The sequence below is a fragment of the Tinamus guttatus genome, unplaced genomic scaffold (genome assembly GCF_059628265.1).
Source record: "Tinamus guttatus ecotype Peru unplaced genomic scaffold, ASM5962826v1 Tinamus_guttatus_pri_ptg000048l, whole genome shotgun sequence".
In the NCBI taxonomy this organism is placed as follows: Eukaryota; Metazoa; Chordata; class Aves; order Tinamiformes; family Tinamidae; genus Tinamus; species Tinamus guttatus.
This window is the reverse complement of record NW_028288582.1, coordinates 4976058-4999390: the sequence shown is the minus strand read 5'-3', so window position 1 is coordinate 4999390 and position 23333 is coordinate 4976058. Positions and strand designations below refer to the sequence as shown.

At 36.3% G+C, this 23333-nt stretch overlaps 1 protein-coding gene across 1 annotated transcript in view; it reads right to left on the bottom strand.

The window, feature by feature from the left end:
* Positions 1–3177: 3177 nt before the first annotated feature.
* Positions 3178–23333, bottom strand: part of JAG2 (jagged canonical Notch ligand 2) — a 64921-nt gene continuing 44765 nt past the window's right edge. The window contains exons 10-26 of the mRNA XM_088539618.1: positions 23155–23268; positions 22687–22733; positions 22242–22415; positions 20178–20328; positions 19724–19888; positions 19004–19117; positions 17559–17672; positions 17047–17160; positions 15871–15987; positions 14786–14813; positions 13628–13713; positions 12267–12380; positions 11982–12097; positions 10231–10473; positions 9656–9787; positions 8468–8624; positions 3178–5539 (exon numbers count right to left, since the gene is read on the bottom strand). Of these exons, the coding sequence (XP_088395744.1) occupies positions 5067–5539; positions 8468–8624; positions 9656–9787; positions 10231–10473; positions 11982–12097; positions 12267–12380; positions 13628–13713; positions 14786–14813; positions 15871–15987; positions 17047–17160; positions 17559–17672; positions 19004–19117; positions 19724–19888; positions 20178–20328; positions 22242–22415; positions 22687–22733; positions 23155–23268 (2459 nt within the window). The 3' untranslated portion in view covers positions 3178–5066. The remainder of the gene's footprint in view (positions 5540–8467; positions 8625–9655; positions 9788–10230; positions 10474–11981; positions 12098–12266; positions 12381–13627; positions 13714–14785; positions 14814–15870; positions 15988–17046; positions 17161–17558; positions 17673–19003; positions 19118–19723; positions 19889–20177; positions 20329–22241; positions 22416–22686; positions 22734–23154; positions 23269–23333) is intronic.

Sequence of the window (23333 nt, the reverse complement as noted above, 5' to 3'; positions counted from 1 at the left end):
CTATACAGTGTGGCTAAAACTATTCATCATATAGACGTGGTTCTATGAACGCAGCCACTAGCTTACATGGTGTCTATGCTTTCTTGTCCCAGAGCCACCATACACACTGTAAAAGGGAGATGCGTATAAATACATTCAGATTGCACCAGACTCATTCTCTTCCAGGGAGAAGCTGGCCTATTAGACCATGAAGCTTAATAGTACTTGCAGGAAAAGATAATTGCTTAGGACATTTTGCCTACAAACTTATGATTGTAATATCAAAACAAATGAGCTCGAAGGGCAACAAACAACTGATTTTTGCACTTTAAGTCCCTGTTATACTGAAAAAAAAAATCTGTAAAAAGCAAAAGGAAAAATGCATTATTTATAGCACCCATTCTTACTCACACAGTATTTCCATCAAAAGGATGGATGTGGGAAGGCTTAAGTCCCTTCTCTTTCCCAAAGTGACCCTTTACACCTTCACAAGTCTATTCTGTATTTTTGACTTGTCATAAATAAAGGTCTAAAGGCTGGTTAGAACAGGAGAGGCTGCAGCACTGCACAAAGCCAGTTAGAGATTCCTGCCAAGGATGACTCACTCGCTCCCATCACGCTGCTGCTGAGAAGGGAGGAAAGAGAAAAAGCAAAGCAAATCGCTACCCTCCTCCCACAAAATAAATCTAATAGTGAGGTTGTAACTGGATTCCCTTCCATTAGAAGACCTAGTTCCCAAAGGAGATTCATTGGCTACTGTCAGACCACCGTGCCTGAAAGCTCTTCTTCAGGCTCCTCTGTTCCTTGGTAGGATGCTAAGGACCATGATAATCCCCCAGCAATCAAGAGCAATGCCAGTACATACACACTCGGGGAACTGAACTAATTATCCTTGGACAAGTTAATACCACACTATCCCATAACCCCTCATTGTCCAAACGGCCTAACATCCAGTGTTACAACATCCTCTGCAACTTTCAAGGTAGCTTACTGAAATGCCTTTCAGCTTCCAGGCTGAGTTATTTTGCTATATGAGCTTTCCATCCAAGCACATTTTGATCTCAAGAGAACTAATTACCTGGTCTACTGGAGAACAAAACAGACAACGGCAAGTGGCCAAAAGAATCAAGCTCACCACGTGTTTCAGGTTAGCACAGAACCTTAAAAGAGCACTGGAGCAGGAAAATGAACTCAGAACTGCGCACTCACATTTTACTTACATTTCTCAGAAAATCTTTTAAGATCTCCTTCCAAGCGCTCGTTCCTCTTGACAGTTCCTTTAACAGCTATGCACCAGAAAGTAACATTATGCTTAGCACATACGCAAATATCTGTAGCAGCAAGAAGTTGGATGTGTACGGATTCAATATTTTATGCAAAAGAGTCAGCAGAAAACAAATCTAGAGAATACAGAGCAGAAAAAGCAGGGACAGATGCAAGTATAAAAGCAGCATAAAAACAAGATTGGTGTAAAACATAGTTAACTAAGGCAAAAATTATTTTCTGGTCACCCGGCTCTTCTGTTTTCTGATCATCTTCTGACATGCTCTGTTAAAGAACTTGGCCAGGTCACCACATGAAGAGAGTATGAAATAATTCTTTTGTTTTGGTGTGTGAGTAGTACTATTAAGCGCAACGCTTACTCAGGCTGCTTAGCTAGAGGAATTCTGTCATGAAGGAGCAAGAAGGAATTCTGCTGCACAGGACTAGGCCTTTGACAAGTCTCTGATTATGCTCTACTCAACATATTTGGCCATACAGTTTTGTGAGGGCCACATCAGCCATCTGAGAACACCCCATGGAGTAACGTGCTGAGACTTTTTGTTTAGAACATTGGGTGATGAGTTAACTACAGGTATTATCATCAAATTATTACCCACTGACTTTGCATACCATTTCAGTTATTTGAAGCAGAACGAATGCCTTCAAGCCTTGCAAGGCAGCTTCATTAAAATAAAAATCCTTTGTCATATAGCAGTAACACCTGCTACATTATTTGTATTTATGCAAAAGCTCCACCATTCTTTCCCAGATATTTGGAAGTGTGGCAAGTATCAAAAATTTATTTCTACTGGTACTAACAAGCACTCCAAACTGGGAGAGAAATCTTAAAAAAAAAAAAAAAAAAAAAAAACTTTTACATTTATTATTATTTTAATCGTGACAGGGCCTTGAACAGCTATCATTAATTCCATTGAAAAAGGAGTAAGAGCCAGCAAAATATCATAAGAGCCAGTAGGTTTTTCTAAGGCACTACAGAATTGATCTTGGGATTTTTCTTTTCCTTTTTTTTTTTTTTTTTTTTTTAAAATGTGCTGGTTCCTTGTCTTAGCTTTGAATTTCTCCACACCCATCAGCCTTTTTTCAAGGGCAGAAGCAGACAGGTATTTTGAAATACAAATCAAAGACAGCAATAGAATTTGATCCTGGGAACTCAAACAGCTCTTATCAAGATAGAGCCAAGCTAATACCCCAAGGAAAATGATAATGCACTAGGCATATGAGGACTGGAATAAAAATTCTGTCTGCCAGCTTCTGAGATGCTGCTTTAGTAGTTGGCAGCTACTAGAAAAATTAAGCTTTCACATTCTATGTACTTTCTAGAAGAGCTTACCTTTACCACAGAAAACATATCCTAAGAGAACTTGATAAGTCACCATTAAGGACAAGGTACAGACACACCAGACTGAAGTGGGACCACGTCACAGGCCCAAATTGCTGCAGAAAGATTATTTAAAAAAAAAAAAAAAAATCAAAATCCAGCTCCATTGGGCCAGGGTAATTAGAGCCCCTTCATGCTTGACACCACCCTCTTTCCACCCAAGGAAGCAAAATGAGACTCCTAGACAACAGCTGGCATGAAAGTCATTCCAAAGAGAACACATACATACACCATGATACTGACCAGCTAGAACCTACCCTTGTAGCTTGCAAGAGAGGTAAGGGCCAAGAGGCTCAAGTGCTAAAGGAGCCCATGCCTGCAGAGCACACATGGGATGCTACCTTCACCTTCACAACAGCGCAAGTGAGCAAAGGACAACACTCCTACGTTGGCTCAAGAGGTATTGACATTTGGATGAAAGCCATGGGCTATAGTTATACATTATGGTTACTGTGTATTTAAGTCATGACTTCCCATTTTTATTCATCTTGTCTCATCAGATCTTCAGGTACTTAGAAAATAGACACAATCTGAAGTATCTTACACACAATGAGGGAATCATTTTATTAGATTATGGAAGACAGCAGCATTACAGTACAAAAAGTTACAAGAGTAGCAGAAAAAAAGTGTTTTTGGTTTAAATACTTAGGATTATACTGGGGAACATGAGAAGGATAGTACCCTTTTCTAAACTAACTCCTAACCAGGTTATCAAAATAAGTTTTGAATATTTAGCACAAGTAAAAAAGTTACAACAAACATTATTATAAAATGCTTTAATAAATAGTTTTTTCTGAAAGTTTTTTTTAAGAACATGTCAAACAAAAGTATACTAAAACAGAAGATCCTGCAAAGCAATTCCTGTGTTCATGTATAAAATAACTAGTTTCAAAACATTTATGTTTACATTGTTCATGGGCCAGAGTTTATGCTCTCAAATAAACATCTGCTCTTCTCACTGGTAGGGTTAACTAGGTGGATGTAATGTTATGCTTTTTCAGTAATTAAAATAAACTTGGTTTGCCCAGTTAATAGCAGTAATAAAGCCTTAAAAAAAAAAAAACCCAAAACAAAACCCCGTAAGCCTTCCATCTTTCCAATACAAATAATCATTTCTAATGAGGTACTCCCATCTTCTCAGCTTGCCAACCTTTTTTTTATTATTATTATTTTGTCTTTTTTTTTTCTTTTTTCTTTTTTTTTCTCTCTTTAGAGCAAAAGATGAATAAAGCACAACAGAAACAAGATTGAGGAAAATATTGTTCCCTTCATTAGGCCTGTATTTAAACGCAAAAGGTAATACCACATGTAATTAACATATTCACAAAAGAAAAACAATGCCTCACTACGTTGGTACTGTACAGTAGATGCACCCGTTAAGTGTTCTTGAGATGGGCTGAATGTGGGGATAAACAAACAGTTCTGGATCTATTTACACATAAGTGGTTATGTTCCTATGTAAATACAAATGACCAACAGATTCCTAACATTGATTGTATTAACATCATTTTCTAATCTGGACATAATAGCAAAAAAAAGTCTTATAAACTGCCATAAAACCTCCTTTTCTGCAACATAAATTAAAAGGAATGACATGTAAAAAAAGACCAAAATATTTAAGTTATTAAATCAAATATACAGAGTGATTCATTTAATATGTACATATTTACAAAAAAGCACTTTCACTATTAGAAAATAAACTGTGTCAGTTGGGGAACCTAGAGTTCTCACAATTTAGCTATATTGATATGGCAGTCTTTGACAGTTGCTATAGAAAAAGTTTAATCTCAAGGCACTTGTCACATGCTTCAATACTGCAATTCTAAAGTAATTAAAACAGAAATAAAAAGGCCACTTTTAAACCACAGTTGAAAGATCTCTATAATTTTTTGTTCCTATTACAAAGTGTGTAAGGCAAATTTGGAAAAAAATCTTACAGAAGCTACTAACGTAACAAGTGCAGTGAGCTGCCATTAATAGATCCAAAGTCAAGAAAACAGCTTAAAGTTCACACAATTTCCTCAACCAGGAGGTTTTAAAGCCACCATTAAATTAGAGCAAGTAATAAAAAGAAATACATTCTGTAAACAGTGTACAGTCTTTTGTAATAAACTTTACACATATTGAAAATACAACCTCTCCTCTGCCACATAGCGAGTGTATTATAAGTAAACTTTACAAAAATAGCAACTATCAAAGATTACTCATTTTTTTCATCTGACAGTCATTGAATAATTTATACAAGGCTAAAGAAACAAAATAAATTTTATTTATTATTATTTTTATTTAATTTTTTTTTACTCAAAATAAAGAAACTATGAACATTTGACTCCAGATATTTTTAGTCCTTGATGCAAAGTGGAGATGTCAACGTTTCCCCTCCCCAGTAAGGGCAGGCGCAGTGTGCCCACCTTCCAAAAACGGATTAGTCTCTACTGCCTTCAAAGTTTGATGCATTCACATTTTTTACAGATCTGTTGTCCATTTTGCCTATTTGATGGGATTTCTTTACTGGACTGCTCTCTGATGTGTCGGATGCCTTTGTTGGCAAAGGCTTTGCGAGTTTGTGAGAGAGGAATTTGTCCATTTCCTCATCTCTTTCCTCATCTTCATCCTCCTCTTCCTCATACTCTACATACTCCTCTACTGCATCACAAGTTCTTTTTTGAGGAGATATGAAGTTTTTGCATTCATAACGAATGTCTTTGTTACTATAAGATCTGTCTATAGGATTTCTTATGGGATTTAAAGGTGCCCACTGGTTATTGGCACCCTCTTCTCTAGGAGGACGACTTCTTTCTCTCTCTTTTCTTCTCTTCCGAGTCCACCACACACAGATGATTATACAAGTCAGCCACACAATGCTGAACACCGCACAAAGAATTGGAACCAAATAATCTAGAGGACAAACAAACAAAATTCTTGTGTTAATAGAACTAGATATATAGACTGGATAGCTGCAAGAGATGCACCCATGTCTAAGATAACCCCGAAAGGACTTTTAGAAAAAAATACCTTCAGTGCTACACACTTACCACCATATACTAGTTGTCTAGAAATGCTATTACTATTCTAAGCTAACATTTTTCCTCTATCATTAATCAGGGAAAACGCATCCGCAATGATTTCTTTTCTAATGGAAGAACCGATTATATAAATAGCATCTCCTTCCGAAGCACATAGGCCAAGCTGCCCCACAAAACCTCAGTCATGACGCTTGAAAACAAAATGCAAAACAAACTAACAAACCCTTATCCTCTTAGAAGGCAGGTTGGAAGAACTACTATCCCTCTAGAGTAAGTACGGGTATTTGTATCAGAAACACACGCTACATTTACCGTGAGACAGAAACATCCTTTTCTGTCAACTCCAGGCATTTATGTACCACCTACCTCTTACTTTAAATGTCATAATATTCATACTAAAAACAATTAACCGAACAAGCACCCCTTACAACTTTCCAGTTTTACTTCACAGTCAAATTCTTAGTTTGTTTTCTTGTGCTAAGTTATTTGGTGTAACAGAATTCTATCATTAAATACACTACTCTTCACTGCTAAATGAAAAAATGAGTGGAGGCAATTGCTTTTCTCCACACTTTTCTATCACACAAGTCCACTAGGTTCTCTTTCAGCCACGCCAACCTACATTTCTGTGATAAATAATCCCTGAGAAGCTATGCATGCTGGACATTTGCTTCTACTACTTCTGCTCTGGCTGTACTGCTAAGACAGAAAAGTAACCCATTTTTCTACTCTTTGAGCAATCCTTTTGACCCTAGAAAAGTATAAAGCATCTCATGTTTCATTTCCTCTTACAACGCACAACTTCAAAGTTCTGCAGACAAATGCTGTCAACTCACTCCTCTAGCCTATAATCCAAATGTAAATTCTCTCTGTAGCTTTAGGTCAGCTGCTTGCAGAATAACCCACTGAGCAAAAATGACTGCAACTGCTTCAGCAACTTGATTCAGCACCTTCATTCCAACCTTGAAGTGCCTCTGAACATGTTCTTGTGTGAAAGTTTTGTGTACGTTGCATCTAGCAACTCCTACACTTCTTTCTCGTAAAGGAGACTGAATCAACTGGGAACCTGGCTGGTCTAAAGAAATCTAAAACTGTATTTTAGCAGTTTGGGGAAGGACAGTGGTCCTAAAAATAACTGCTAGTCTCTCCTAATTTTTCAGGAACAGTATAATATTAAACTATGAATTTAGAGGAAAAATATTTCAAGGAAAGACCAGCTTTTCATACCAGCCTCTCCACAATTAGAAAACCAAACTTGCATTCTCATGGCAACCCAATTTCTACTTAATTAAATGACATTGGATCCAACTTTTTAAGATTCACAGACAAGGCTTTGGCCATTTAGACACATCATCAGTTTTTGTCTAGCTTTTAAGGAACAAAACCATCTTAATTTGTGGACTATGCAAAATCATCTCTACGGACTTGACCATAAAAATCACATTTAGATTCTCATGACAGACACAGGGGTGTTCCATCAACATTGTGCTACATTTGAGAAATAAGTAAAGGCTAAGAGTAAATCTGGATTTTCCTGGTTGTTGATTGGTTATAGTTTACTTCCTAATGATTTCAGTTAAGAAACCAGGGGAATCTGCTCAATACTAAGCATCCATATCAAAAGATTTTTTAAACTTATTTTCTGTCCTTAGTTATGAAATTAATAAAGTCTCTTCCCTTTGTCTTATTGAGTGGGAAGCAGAATAATGGTACTTCTCCCAGGATTTTACACACAGCCAGAAATAAGAGGGTTTTAAGTATATCAGAATGTTGGCACAGGTCTACCATCTATGCAGCTTTTGTTCAATACAAGAACAAAGCTTGTGCATTCCTTTCTCAAGAGAGTTGAGGAAACAGTGTATTTGCCAAGGCTTTAATAGATTAAAGGCATTCCCTAGAAGCCAAAGTCAAGGGAAGTAGAACCATGCAATTTACTTGTTGTTTGGACCACGGGTAGAAGACTTTCCAGAAGGTTGCATTGGGGAAAAAAAAAAAAAAAAAAAAAAAAAAAAAAAAAAGTCTCCTACCATTGTAAGATTTCTACTCTAGGACTTGTTTGAACTGCAGCCTACCAGGAGGCATCCACACAACCTTCTCCTGCCTGCCTCGGCCAAGAAGATGAGCAGGGAATACAAGCATGCAAAAAATCTTCAACTGTTCATTCTGGCATATGTCTTGTAGAGACCATATTCAGAGAAAAGTCTCTCCAATCATACCATATGCTCATTAAGGGGAATGCACATTATAGTTAAGTCAGATGTGCACTAGTGAGAAACTCATGGCAAAAAAAGAAAGAAAAGTGATTTCATTCTGGCCAAGTATAAGAAGATACTGGACAATTTTTACTCCTGTTAAGGAGGTAACATGAGCACTTTAGCAGACACTAGGTGTAATGACCTGTGGTGTGTCTCCTCCCCCATTACTTTTTTCAGCAGCATCAAGGACTGGGGCTCGGGTGAAATTAATTTGGGACAATCAGAAAGGATGTAAGCAACACAATTAACAGTAGGAAATCCTTGGCTGTTAAAGGCATATTTAAGTGGAAAGCATAATTGGAAACCAGAGTCAAAATAGTGTATGAGAGTAGGTAGGAATATTCTGTTTGCATTTAAACTAGCACACAAACACAGGTTCTTGCTTTTAAAACATTTCCTATTCAGTTAAGAGATAGCAAATATAGAGTTAAAAGTAACAACCTGATCTACCACTTATCCAGCAAGACATGTTAAAACAGACAAAAAACTAACAGGAGGGGCAATGTACATGCTTAAAAACAGAATTAATATATTGGGAATCTTACCTGATGATGAATTCCCAACAACTATGGTCTCTACTTTGACCTCAGTTACTGCCAACATAACAGTGCTGTTTTGCCGCTTGGTGATTGCATTTACTATTGTATTAGCAGCATTCTGTATGAGACTATTGTCTTGTTCATCTTGATGCGGAACAAAAGACTAAAGGAGTGGAGGGAAAGGGGGGAAAAAATTACAGAGTGAAGTGATGGCAATAATTCTACTTTTTAACACCAGTTACATCTTAACTGTGCTCTATAAGTTGGTTTTCTTGACAGTTATTTATAAACAGCAGCCTAAAAGCTTACTGTAGCAATAGCATGCTGGTTCAATCTGCACTGTACAGAGTATCAGACTTGGTGGGCAACACTCCTGCTTGCTAGTGCAGTACACCTCAAGTAAAAGGCAACTGACTTCCACGTTACTTACACTAGTGAGCTAAACTTAGTCATAATTTGAAGCACTTCAAGACATGCACATTATCTAGATACAAGCTTGGATCATTAACAGCCTGCTATATTTAAACCATACACTCTGCTTCTTGCATCATGGCTCAGCATGTTCTCAGCATGGTACTGGTAAGCAAACAGTGCAGCTTCTGCCTAGATAAACATTTTACCATGGAAATTAACTTGTTGCTTGAAAATTAAGCAATCCATAAGCACTGACTAGGCTATAAATACTTCTAAAGCAATCTAGGGCTTTTTTTTTTTTTTAAATAAAAAAAGCTTTGTGGGCAACAGTTACTGTCACCTGACTGGAATCCTCTTCTACTATCCATTTACGCTTATGGATGCTTACTGAGTCTCCTAAAGCAGCCATAGAGGATGCACAGCACCCAAACTGCTTTATGCTGACAAGATCCAATTCAACCACTGGCAGCCTTATCTCTATACAGAGAAGGTCAATAGCCCAAGATTTCGGATAGTTAACCACCTTTGGATGCTTATCAGGATGAAATCAGTGTCTGCAATGCTTTATCAGTAGGATGGCGATAGCCTTCGGTCATTAGTAATACTCATAGTTCACAAAGCTATCTAGCAATTAGGAAATTCTGAGATCAAATTCTCATATTTGCAGCTGGAATGAAAAGGATTATTGTATGTACATTAAATACATGAAATAATTTTAAACAGCTTCCCATGCTCCAAATAGCACTTCCCTGCATATATAAGTAGAAATCTCATACTTACAATAGCAACTTCCACTGCATTCTCTGTGGAGTACGATAGGTCACATAATATTATCAAAGTTCTCTCCCTAGAAACAATTCTAGAAGCTGGTAAATATCGAATTTCAGAGCAAATATTTTCTGTTGTAGTGCCCTGTTAGAAACAATGTAAATTGCATGACTTTAGTTCAAGTCAAAAATAGTATCTAAAAGTACACAACTCGAATTTTTGCAGCTACAGAAACATGACGATGACGACAAAGAGGACAACAGTGAGGAACAAGGTTTTGGAACCAAGCGGGAGGGTTTGGGTTTAAACAACTATATTAGCACAGTCCAAAAAACATCCTGAATTGATCTTGAACTATTAGAAATAATTCAGTTCTAAGATTTGAAAAACCCATAATATTAAAAATAAAGTTTAATTTTGTCTTGCCTTTTAGACATAGGGCATCTTACAGCAGAAGTCATCAATTTTTTTTTTTTAAAGTTGCTGATACAACAAGGAGTCACTATTAGAAGTATTAATCTTCCATGTCTGTACATGGAGTACAGTGCTACATATATTGCCATACTTTGCTATTAATTTCTTCTCACCTGTGGAACTTTGTCTCCATTAAAAATTAAAGTAATTCTAGCACAATCATTGTCCAAATATCCAGAATTAGGCAGACACTTGATATTGGCAGGCAGAGGTTCAGAGGCACTGCATTCTCCCCATTCAGAGCACGGTGGCTGGAAACATTTCATATACTTCTCCTGGCATTCTTGACCCATGGGGCACTGGTTATTTGCATCCCAGTGTTTTTGTAACAGACAAGGTTTTTTCCCACACCACACCTAACAATAAAAGAAAATATTGTTTCAGTTAATTGCTTTTATGCATCAAATCAAAATATGCAATTCATGTAGAACATTCACGATCAACTTATTATAAAAAGATATATTTCTGCAGTACTGCCATTTTAGTGGGCATTTAGTAGAGTGGAGTTGCTCTTTTACAAAATGAGGACATTTACGTCAACAAAAAGGTAAACTGTGCACCTATTACCAAGACATTGGTGAAAGGATACTGCCTGAAGGGCTAACAGATTCACCTCACCTAACTCTGAGCTATCAACAAGTTCAAACATCTATTTTAAGACAGTCATTGAGACATATATTAAAAGCAAAAAAAGAGAAACACCTCCACAATGATTCACATCACTTAGATATTTATCTGGAGATACACTAAAGTTCCTTGCCACAGAATGCTGAAGACGTTAAGAGTGACACAGGTGATAGGGACTGTCACCTCAAACAGACCCGCTTCAAAGAGAAAATAGTATACCAGATATCCCCAATTTGCTGAGGTACAGCAAGCTTCCCAATACAGCTCCATTTTATGATATACATCTGTAGATCTATAAACCAATATAAAAGTTGAGGAAAAATATACATTTCTTACAGCACCATTGTCAGTAGGAAAGTATATTTATTCTGCTAACCACCATATTTAAGTGCATGACTTAGTTCTTTCTTTGCCTACAGGATACCTAGCTTAAAGAGAGGAGAAAAAAAACAAACAAACAAAAAAAAAAGCGAGGATGAAGAGTGAGATCCAGAGGTTTTTAGATTAGTGCTTCCAATGAAGCATGTGTCAGATTACAGGGTAGGATAATGTGTTATCCCAGTGTTAATCTGGAAACAACCACATTCCGGCTTGTGAGCAGAAGTGATTTTTTGTGTGACAAGCTGTATAGGTGCCACAAATCCATTAGGAAATGCTAGGTACAAAAGCCACATTACAGCAGGAACTGAAAGGTTTGGAACACGATAAACTAATTTATACAAGTTGTACTTAATGCTAGCCTTTGTTTTGTAAATCATAACCACCAGCACATATGCCATGTTGCATATACAAAGGTTGTAATTTGTCAATTCATAAGCCTTCTGAAACAAAGAGGCAAGTATTACCAACTGAAGAAAAAGTATTTTCTTCCTACATGTCCTTTACCTTGGAATTAGTGTTCCACAGAATTAGAAGCCCTAAACTGTTTGTAAAACTGTTAGAATGATTTATTTATCCTTTCAAGGGTCATTACTCCATTCCAGTTCATATTTACTTTTCAGCAAAAAGTGCCTCTCTGTCTCTAGACAACTTGTTCTAGAAGGTAGAGAGCAGAACATTAGCTTATGATTTAAAGACAATTCCATAAGGGTTTTCACAGAAAGTCACTGGACTTAAATAAAGGCAGTTTGGGGTGACCTATGGAAAAATAGAGAGGGAAGAGAAGAAAAGTGCACATGAAGAATCATAAGTACCTTTCAGATAGAAGCTTTTAAGAAAAATTGGTCAAAATGCCTACCTTGGTGCAGTCAATACGGCCATCCAAACAGTGGCAGTTATTGCATTCTTGATCCCACCTGCTGCCATGAGGAAAGGTCATTCCCTTAAGCCAGCAAGGCTTTCCAATTCCAATCACTAGTGAAAACACATATGCAGACATTTCACCTTTAAATACTGAAGCTACACAAACTGAGAAGACTATATCTTACTATTGCTTACACAGAGTACTGCATAGCAGCTTTATACTGGCTATCCTGTACCTAGATATTTTTTGCATAAAGGTCAATAGAAAATACAGAAATACCTTCTTGGCATCTAGGACCAACTCTTCCAGGAGGACAAGTGCATCGGTATCCATTTATTTCATCTATACAAGTGGCACCATATCCACAAGGAGAGGACTGGCATTCATCGATATCTAGACAGAGAACAGATTAAACTCAATCGCTAAGATATGGAACAGTGTTTGTACTTAGACATTTATTGAGATGTCAGGAAAGCAAGTATTGCCAGATTACATGTAGGAATGACTCACTTCTATTGCAATACAATCCACTACAAGTAAAAGGAAGACTATGGTTTAATCTCCGTTATAGATATTTGATGCAACTTCTCTTAATGAGTTTCAAATGACAAGCAGATTCCATTTAGTGTATATGAGCCAAAAAAGGCAAGATAGCAATGTGCACTGAGATTACAGAATGGCTGAGGTTGGAAGGAATATCTGGAGATCATCTATTTCATGATATCTAGTTGAGATGCATACTGAGATTTTTTTTTTTTTTAATCTATCTTGAGGAAGTGGTCAATAGTAATTTATGTAGCAGTAAATCAATACATACAATACATACAACAGAAACCAACTTGCCAAGTAAGTGAGCCACAGACACTGTTTCCTTTCCAACCATAATTGGCCTCTCTCAAAACATCTTTCAAAAGGCTTCCCTGCATTGAAAACCAACACCTATGCCAGTTCCTCAAAGAGAGGCCTTATAAATGCTGATTCTTGGCTGATATGCAAAATTGGCTCATTTTCTGTGTTACGTATTTTTTTTTTTTTTTTTGAAAGTGGATGTATTAAATAGTAGTAGTTTTACTTATCTGAGCAGCCAGAGGAAAATACCAAATCAATGTGGAAGAGCTTTTGGTTCTGTTTATCATCCTTCAAAATCACTTTCGAGTTTTATGCAAACAGAAAAGTATCTAAATTACTACAGGTTTTAATTTCTTTTCTCCTCTCCCCAAGCTACATTGGTTTACCATACATGATTATCTGTAACCACTGATTCAATATCCAGAGATGACTAAACCAAAGCCAGCACCTTAAGTACTATGGTCAACATCTGACTACTGACAAAGCTGAAGGACCAGGCCCAACAGCCCCGAGGCCATAAAATATCAGTCTGATCTAGCAAAAAGGTAGACAAGCTGTGTAGAAATAGGATACACCATATTCAAGCATACAGACTAATGTCCCATTACAAAAAAAGAGTGGGGAGAGGAAATTCCCCAAAACCGAAGAAAACTCCAAAAACTTCTGCTTCATTATTTGGAATTCAGCTGACCTAACACATAAAGGATCAAAGGGTGTCCTTTGTGATTTTTTTTTCCTGTGTGTGTCAGAATAGTACAACCTTATAATTCTTTAACCCTACAGGTACTTACTAATCCTGCAGTCAGGACCAGCAAACCCAGGTGCACATTCACATCGAAACCAGTTCACACCATCAACACAGATGCCTCCATTATAACTGTAAAAATAATAAACTTATTATAACAGGCTTTCTCAGGGTAGATTCACAAGTCTAAAGATGAGCAAAAACCACAGGGGTCTCACAGCCTGTTCAAATGCAAATGTCTATTGTTCCTATTCAGGGTACTTTCTCACTACTGCACAATACAGAATTAAAAAGTCCCTGGTAATTCATAATACGAGTCTACTTAAAATGCCATCTGCATTGTTTCATTGATCCCCTTAATTAAAGTTTTATTAATTAAACCTTGTGCTGCTGTTTAGGGGGAATGATGTTTTTCCTATCAGACAAAGCATACTGAGCATACTGTTAGATAAATAACATTGCTTAGTAAGTCACCTGTTAAAACAGTAACACCTACCAAAGTGCATGTGTTGGGGGAGAGTGGGAAGTATATTGACAGAACTCAGGGAGATAAAGCAGCACAGTGCAGCATATACAAAGCAGAGATGAAGTTTTTGTTTTTTGAAATATACAAAATCATTGCATCAGAAGCAACATGGGAAAGTTAGATGTTTCCTTAATACATATATTCATATTTTTCCCCTTCAGCCATAAATATAAGGCTTTAACACAGTATTTATTATATCTTTCAGAAATATTTTTAAAAACATTTACTCAAAGTATTTGATTTCAATGTTGTGATACTAATCTAAGTTTATCTATTGTCAAAGTAAGAGTTTTCATTTCTTGCATTTTTTTTTCCCATTTAAAAACTCAATTGCATATTTTTGAAATATTATCCTTAGCCCAGTTAATTGCATTACTGTAAGAACTCAGCAGACAGTTCTGGCTTTACAACTGCACTGTAAAATAATAATTTATCTGTACATGTATTTGTACACTTGGGACTGTGTTTGGTCATCTTCTCCACTGTCAAAGAGCAGCTAAAGCATGCCTAAAGTAAAAAAAAAAAAAAAAAAAAAAAAAAAATTTACGTTTATTTTTACATAGGCTGGCTTCAATAGTTTCTAGGGTAGAGTCAACTCTGATCTCTAATGGAAAGTTGCTTTTACTCTGCTTGTTTTTGTTTACACAATAGTTAGTGAACTGGAGCTCTCATGCTTACCAGGGATGAGGATTGCAGTCATTGGTATCTGAAGGAGAAAAAAAAAAATAAAAAAAAGAATATGAACTACTGCAACTTGTCTCAGCATATTTGTTTTCTACCATATAACATGGCTATTCCAACTCTAACACAATAAAGGAAAGAAGATTACTAATACAAAATAGACTACTCTTCTCCCTGCTTCCCTTCCCCCTGTACATTTGTAGCAAAAGTTTGGTCAGAATTAAGAAACCAAAGAGATACCCCAAATGTTACAAACAAAGTGACAAACACATCAACTGTTTCATTTAAACAACTTATGTATGTTTTGACATATCAACAAGACAGACTGAAAGGCAGCATGGTCACAACACTACAGAAATAAAGCATCAGCTACATTGCTGGTGGCCAGTTCAAACAGGCTCTAAAGCTTTTTTAAAAGCTCACCTTCTCTTTGATTCTTCACACAAGTGAATGGTTACATAGACAGATTTCTTAAGCATATCTTCTCCATTATAAAAACCTTGAAATTGGTTGTTAATATTTACACTAGTATAGCCAATTTTAAAAGGCTTTAAAATCAGGGCATACATCAACACAACAGTAATTTCTCAGCAAATTTACAGTAAAAATGCTAAAATGTATATTTTCTACATGTTATTCCTTGAAGAAAAAAAGAGAAAAGATAACATTCAGGCTTTACTCCACTTACTCAATTCATTGTAATAATATGTCAAAGTAGATAACTGCTATCCTCAGAGAAAACAGCCGTAAATGATAGAACGCAAGCTACTGCTTTCCTTTCCGCATACTTTTCATTACTAAAATTAATATGTTGAGCAAAACAATCCTCACAAAAATGTGTTCCCAAAGATTATTTTTCAATAGGAAACTGAAGGCTTATTTTGGCAAAGATTAGGCCAAAAAAGACAATTTCTTCATTCATTAGACAAGCGTCATCTTCTTTACCTACCTCCCACCCAGAATGATTCAGATATTTTTGGCACGTGAACTATATAAACTTGCTCTGTTTCAGTTAACTGCTCCAAGCCAGGCACTCCTAATATCCCAGGGGAATGCAGGGGAAGAAAGGAGAAAAGGCTTACTCTGTGTGCATGTGCGTCCTTCCCATCCTTCTTTGCAGATGCAAGAAAAGGAATCTCCACTGCCAACACATGTTCCTCCATTCATGCAAGGGTTTGGAAGACAGCTGCTGTTTTTAGCTTTGATTTAAAACAAAGGAGGGGGAGAGGGAGGAAAAAAAAAAAAAAAAAAAAAAAAAAAGATTTTCAATTTCATCTGAATAGGCCAATATCACTATCCTGAACAGTGTTTGATTCAGCACCTCAAGATTTACAGGAAAATTGAAAGAAACTTTTAGAATCTGAGTTATGATAGCCTCTCAAGCTTTTATTATCATTTTCCTTCCCTCTCCCCCTCCTCCCCAATATTTATTTTTAAATAAGCCTCATGATTCAATCATTATCTATTTTTCCCTATTTCCTCCCATCTGATATTTATTATTTCCTACACTAGTAGGAAGTTATACAGGTCATCATGCACACCACATAAGACAGTGACATTTAAAAACACAGACTTTGATTAAAAGCTCTAATTATATTTTAAAGGGAAGAAAACCTATACCGAGCTACATTCATCCAACATTTTGATCTTAACACAAGTTTAATAGTCATAAAAAAAAAAAAAAAAAAAGTATCATGGAGATTGCAATCTTCAGTTAGCTCCGTCTCCAAAACACCAGAAGTAACTCCCTGCAGCAGCACATAATCGTGTAGAAAGAACAACTTCTTCCTCTTTGCTCTATTTTTCCTAGTTAAGCCTGCACCTATATTGCTGCCTTGGTCACAAAATTACTCACATTATAACATTTAAAGCAAAGCTGAGGACTAATTTCCTTGAGAATCTTCATACATGGTGTCTATAAACAAGTACATAAGCTAGTGCAAGAGCATTAGCATTCTTAACCATCCTTCAGAGGAACTCAAAAAAAGCTATGTAAGCAGAGTAAGGAGAACAGTTTCCTAAAAATCAGCATGTAATGTTAGGTGGAAAACCACCTGTCTATGTGAGTTTTCGGTGGCTGGTGACTCAGATATTTTTCTAGAGTGGAGGATGTTAAAAACTTCAGTCACCAGCCAACAGGAATGGTTTTGGTCTAGCTAGAAAGAAGAGACAGGTTTGCCCATCAACCAAATGCTTAAGCATTATCTTAACTCTTCTCTCTTTGGCCCTGTCTTTCTGTAGGCAGCTCAGAAGCTTACCAATGTTGCAAGTACTTCCTATCCACTCTGGAGGACACGAACAGCGGAATGTATCTCCATCATCATAGCAAGTGCCACCATTGCTGCAAGTATTTGCATCACACTGGTATTCACCTGCATGTCACAATACAGCATAATTAAAACAGCAAGTCTAGACAAATAGAAATAAAAGTAAAATATAAAGGATAAAAAATAAAAATATTTTATGTCATAAAATTATTTTGAATTGAAAGATGACTTTATACTTGAATGACACAGCACTAGTTTCATGTGTTGTATAAGAAAACCCAAACCACTAAAGTTAAACATCTCTTAAGACATCACCCTACTTTAATTTGTTCAAGAATACTTATTTTAAAATATTCAATTTTGCTGCTGGGAATCTGGAAGAGGTAATGAAAGTATGCTTATTTCTTTTACTGCAATTGTTTAAATTTCAGGAACCCTAGCCTCATGAGAGAAAGAAAAAAAATCCTTGGGTAAACTTAAGATCAAAGTAAAAGAACACTTACGTGAATGACAAGTTTTGCCTTTCCAGTCATTCTTACACTCACAATAGAAGTCATTCACCAAATCAATGCATCGGCCACCATTGTGACATGGATTAGGAGAACAGTCATTGAAATCTAGAAAAAGAATTATTTGATTAACTGGTCTTGGCAAGGCTAGATCATGAAAGAGAATAAAATACTTCTTTATACTAAAAGAGGAAAGAAAAATTGCATCGTGTTTAGAAAGACTGCATTCCAAATCATTAAAAGGCTACAATATTCATACAAACAATGAAAAAGAAAAATTCAGATTTTTGAACAGTGGGAATTATGAAAGCTTTTCTAATAGCTTAAGAAAAAAAGTATTCAGAAATCAGCAGCTAAGTCCTTAAGTGAGCCAAAGTAGTTCAATTTTTCCTAACACAAAACTACATTCTGAACTTCAGAGAAAGCTCTTATTTGTCTTGAAGTAGTACCCACAAAACGTATTTGAAGGGACCCTCAACCTAGGCCATCTACATGAGATAGTTAAGACTCCCTCTCCTGCTTTATGTCTCAAAACACTAAGAATTACAGCCTTCAGATAGCTTTATATACACACAGGAATTTTGGAACAGAGGCAGAGGATTCTTTTCACTTATGACAGAATTTTTAACAAGCAGAATATAAGTATTTGACACTAAACTTAACCCAGACCACTAAGAAACCTCTTTGACAGTGACGACTACCAAAGGTTTCTTAGCCTTTATTTCACATCTCATTTGGTATTCCTGTAATAAGTCTAAAACATGAGGGCAAGTTCTTACCAAGTGGCATCATTCAGAGTAGATCACATATAGTAAAGTATCAACTGCAGTCCCCTTTGACATAGCCTGACTGTAAACTGGACTAACATACTATCTATGACTTTACCAAGGTCTAAAGACTCAGGCCTGGGTAGAAAGATTTATTGAATAAAACTTCAGACTTGCATTTGTTTCTTTAACCAATGGATTAAACATTAAATTTATAATTTATTTGATAAGGTAGAAGCATTTTAGCTTGAACTGAAAGTCACCATACATTGGCAAAAAAATGGCAAATGCTGGTATTTTTATTACTGGACCAGGCAAAAAAAGGAGCTTTTATGTACATTAAATGCTAAAAGGTATGTAAGCTTACAGTGATCAAAGAAATGCAATGCATCTTTCTAACAGAATCTGTCACTTTCATCTTTCCCCAGAACAAAGTTTTATTCCCCCAAGAAATATCCTGTACTCTCACAAACAATCAGTTTTTGCTCCTATTAAAGGAATTGACTCCTCTGGAGCTGCCATCCAAAAACCTTGAAAATACTTTGGCAAACACTGGGTAGAAGGTTTCTATGGAACAAAGAAACTCTGTGCTATTATCAGCTTCGCTCCAACCATCCCTAAGTGCTGCAGCACAGGTGTCACGCTCAGCACAAGATGCTCAGCAGTACTCACTGGTGTCACACAACTCTCCTTCCCAGCCACTTGAGCAGAAACATCTAAATGAATCCACTTCATCAATGCAAGTGCCACCATTCTTGCAAGGCTTCCCAAGACAATCGTTGATATCTACAACAAGAATAAAAAGGTCAAAGCAATTGCTCAAGGCTGTCTTCATCTATGCATGTGAGTTTTAGATTTAAGTCTCTAGGATCAACAACACAAATCTGCACTCTACTTGCACATACATAAGAATACTCATAACATTTTAAACATTGGTAGGGGTTTTAGATGTATGTTCTCAGCTTTTTTTTTCTCTTATCGAAATAAACCAGAACATTAAGTTTGTCTGAGAAAAATAGCCAATGTTCAAAAACATGTGAAGCAGCAATGCACATGCTCCTAAGTTGTGCTGTCAACATCTGTCCCTTTTTTTATTCCTCACTTTGGAGGAATCCATGGCTTCTTGGGAGAAAACTGTCCACAGCAATGGTGTCTACAGACACTTTTCCATTTAAATTTGGACTGAAATCAGTTGTGTTTCACAGAGAAAAAGCAAACTTCTACAAAAGACGATTGTTACTAGAAGAAACTTTAAAGAGGTGCCTAGAGCACTTTTTGTAGTGCATTGTTTCAAGGAAAGTCCTAAAGTCATGTATTTTTTAACATCTAAAAACAAGAAGTTTCTTAAGGAAGGCTTAGATTAGCAGTCATTTGAAAGAAATTCTCTCTTACTTTCATGACAGTATATTCCAGTAAAACCTCTTTCGCAAGCACAAGTAAAATTCCCTCCTGGTTGACTAATGCACCGTCCATGAGGCCCACAAACATTGGATGAAATGAAACGGATTCCACCTTGGGTAGCATTGGTGAAGACTTCTATCGTGCAGCTGTCTATTACTAAAAATGAGAAGTACATCATCAATTATACTAATAAGCTTCATCACCAACCAGTTTACAGATTTAAAAGAGGTTATCCAAAGATTAATACTACTTACAATTTTTTTTATACTAATTCAAGTTTACTCATTTATAAGTATTACAAATATTTTATGACAAGCATGTTTTCCCACTGCCCCACTCTACTTCACAAGGTTCAAGCAAATGAAGTGCTTCAGATTATGCTATTACAAAATATAGTATTGTACTCCCATTTTTAAAGGAAAATTTTCCAAACAACATCAAGTACCTTTACAAGAATTGTTCTTGCAGTGGTCCTTGAGATGTGAACAATTCTTTCCATCATAGTCATCAGGGCAGGCACAGTAATAATCTCCTCCCAGATCATAGCATTTAGCCCCATTCTGGCAAGGGTTAGGTTCACAGAAATCAATATCCATCTGCAAGAAAGACCACAGTTAGCAGCAGCTGCTTGATTTCCCAGGGGTAATCAGCTTTATCTATGTTGCCATAGACACAGATGAAACTAATTTACAGGGAAACCCAACTTTAAAACACATTTATGAATTGTCCCTATTGCATTCCTTTCAGCAACACAGATCTAGACTTCAAATTACTTTAATCAATCCTAATAGGCAGCATTTCTGATACCTCTATAAAAATATCCTTTTGCAGAAGACTGAATAAGCACCTTTGCGATAACTTGGCAAAACAAACAAAAACACAAGAGAACAAAGTCAAATCACTGACTGGTGATGCCCTAAATCAGTTTTAAAATCCTCAAAGCAGCCTCAGAAGTTACAGTTATTATATCATGATATCTTTCCTACTTTTTTTTTTTTTCCTCCTCAAATTTCCACCCCAGCCCACTACCCTTCATGTGAAAAAGGAGAACTTTCTCAACCTCAGAGAGGAAAGCCCAACAGGGAATTTGATCAAAATATTTAATAACTCTACAGGTAAAAAGGAGAGAGAGAGAGGAAAAAAAAAAAAAAAATCAAAAAAGCAACAAAAAACCCAACACACCCACACATTAACCAAAATAAAAGGAACTCAAATAGCATAAACTTTTGTCTGAATTTTTGTCTCAATTCAGTGCAGCACAGAATTTCTTCTGCAGAGAAGTTTTCTGCAAGCTAAACTGCTCTGTCATATGGAACATGTAAAGGAGATTACAAAAATAATTAAGGTCTCAGAGATTCTCAGATCTCCTCTATCAGCTGTTTTCATTTGTTTCCTTCCATTAGTATAAATTTTCCCTGCAAGTCCAGTAGCTGGTCCTTTAGCATCTGGAATCAATGGTAGCTATTCGCTGTCACACAAAATGTAGGCAGGCAACCTCTCCTTCCCCTCTCCTCCTCTTTCAAACAGATTAATTTTACAGTATGATAGGTTCTGAACGTAAAGCATTCAAGTTATGATCCTTGTGCAGAAATCGCATATGATCTATGAGCTACTGCACCATCTTAATGGCTGGTCATTATCTGCAAACTTTTAAAAGTTTTCATAAAAGTAGATCATTGTTTCCTAAACAATATAGATGCTTTACAATCAAATTACTCCACCATTTAAGAGAGATCACTCTAACGTCCTCTGTGAAAAATTCTGGAGGAAATCCAACACAAAATTGTAATTCTATGTTCAAGATGACATCAAACTGGGAACATTGAATTTGGCTGTCAAAAACAAACAAACAAAAAACCACACACCACACCCAAAACTGTATTTAAGGCAACATCATCTTTGACTGCATAGTAAAGTCTTATGTCTTCCTTGGGTATAGGCAGACCTCTGAAGTATTACTTTGAAGCATTTTAATTATAAATTATCACCAGCACCTCAGCATTTCAGATCTGAATTCTTAGTTAATTAACAAGGCTTAAGTACACACTTCTGCAATGGTCTCAAATTGAAACTTTGTGAGCCCATACTTATACATCTACCTGCCTTTAATTATGCAGATGCTCCTACCAAGAGCAGTGGGATTACTTAAAAGTTGATTTGATTACATATTTCAGAGCTAGTAGGATGAAGGCCTAATGCATTTTAGTGTAACAGAAGGACATAAATCCTAAAAACTGCCAAGTAAAACATTACAAGCTCAAGAGATACTTGCAGCTTTAAAACATTTAGGAGATCCAACACCTATGTGTAATAATTGACAGTATGTTAGGCTGCAGCTTTAAATGTTGAAGGTGCTATGACACCACCGTACAACAGATCTGCTTATTCAGAGTGTCAAGTAACAGCTATGCCAGCCAGCTTTAGCTTACTCAAATTTAAACCAGAGACATGTTTCTTTCCAGAACTTCCTCCATGAAAGCTCCTGCAGCAATGTCAGCACTGCCCTCACCTCACAGAAGACTCCCGAAAACCCCTGGGAACACAGGCAAGTGAATCCATTCACTAGGTCTTTGCAACGCCCTCCGTTTTGGCATGGATTGCTTTCACACTCATTTATTTCTCTCTCACAGTTTTTTCCTGTGAAACCACGAGGGCATAAGCAGTGGTAACCATTCACTTCATCCTATACAGGAGGGAAAGGACAAGCAAAAGGGGAAAGGTATGTTTATTAATAAAACTGCATACAAGAATTTAAAATATTTCCATGTGAACAAATGAACAGCAATAACACTATCTGAAGTTATTTTTAAGAAAGAGTCTAAAAGTGCAGCACTAGATTTAACATACCACACTGCAATCTCATTTAGCCAACTTGTAATTGAAAATTATAGAATCCATAACTAGTCGCAGCAAAGTTTAACCCCCATACAAAATATATAACTGACAAGAGTTACCTTACAAGTCCCTCCATGTTGACATTGTCCATGGCAGTCATTAATATCTATGAATAAAATACGCAAGGCATTAGAACTTACAATGCCTGAAGAATAAGAGGCAGAATAATTTTTAGAGAATTTTATAGAAAGTTAAGGCTTGATTCCTTAGAGGATTCTCATTTTAAATAATTTGGAACTAATCTGAATAGAAGTTATTTCAAATGGTATCAGCTACTTTCACATCTAATATTTTAGATAAACAGAGACAAACAAAAAAAAAATACAGAAGTTAAAAAAAAGTGTAAGTCCATTTCAGCGATTTCTGAAATTTTCACAAAATACTTTGTACTGACTTTGCTGAAAGTTAAGAAAATCCTATCAGCAAGTATCTTTTCTTTGTCCAAGAATCTATACCATTATTCATTTATATATATTTTAAAAAATAAAACATCCTATGATTAACATACATACTAAAGGAATACTAACTGATATGACAATTTACTCCTGTCCATCCTGGAATGCAGTCACAGTAATATCCACCAATGAGATTTTTGCAAGAGTAAGCATTAACACAGGGTTTCCCCTCACACTCATTAGCATCTGTGAAAGAAGATAAAAGAAAGAAGAGAATAAAGAACAAACCCGGAATCAGATCACCCCAGCAC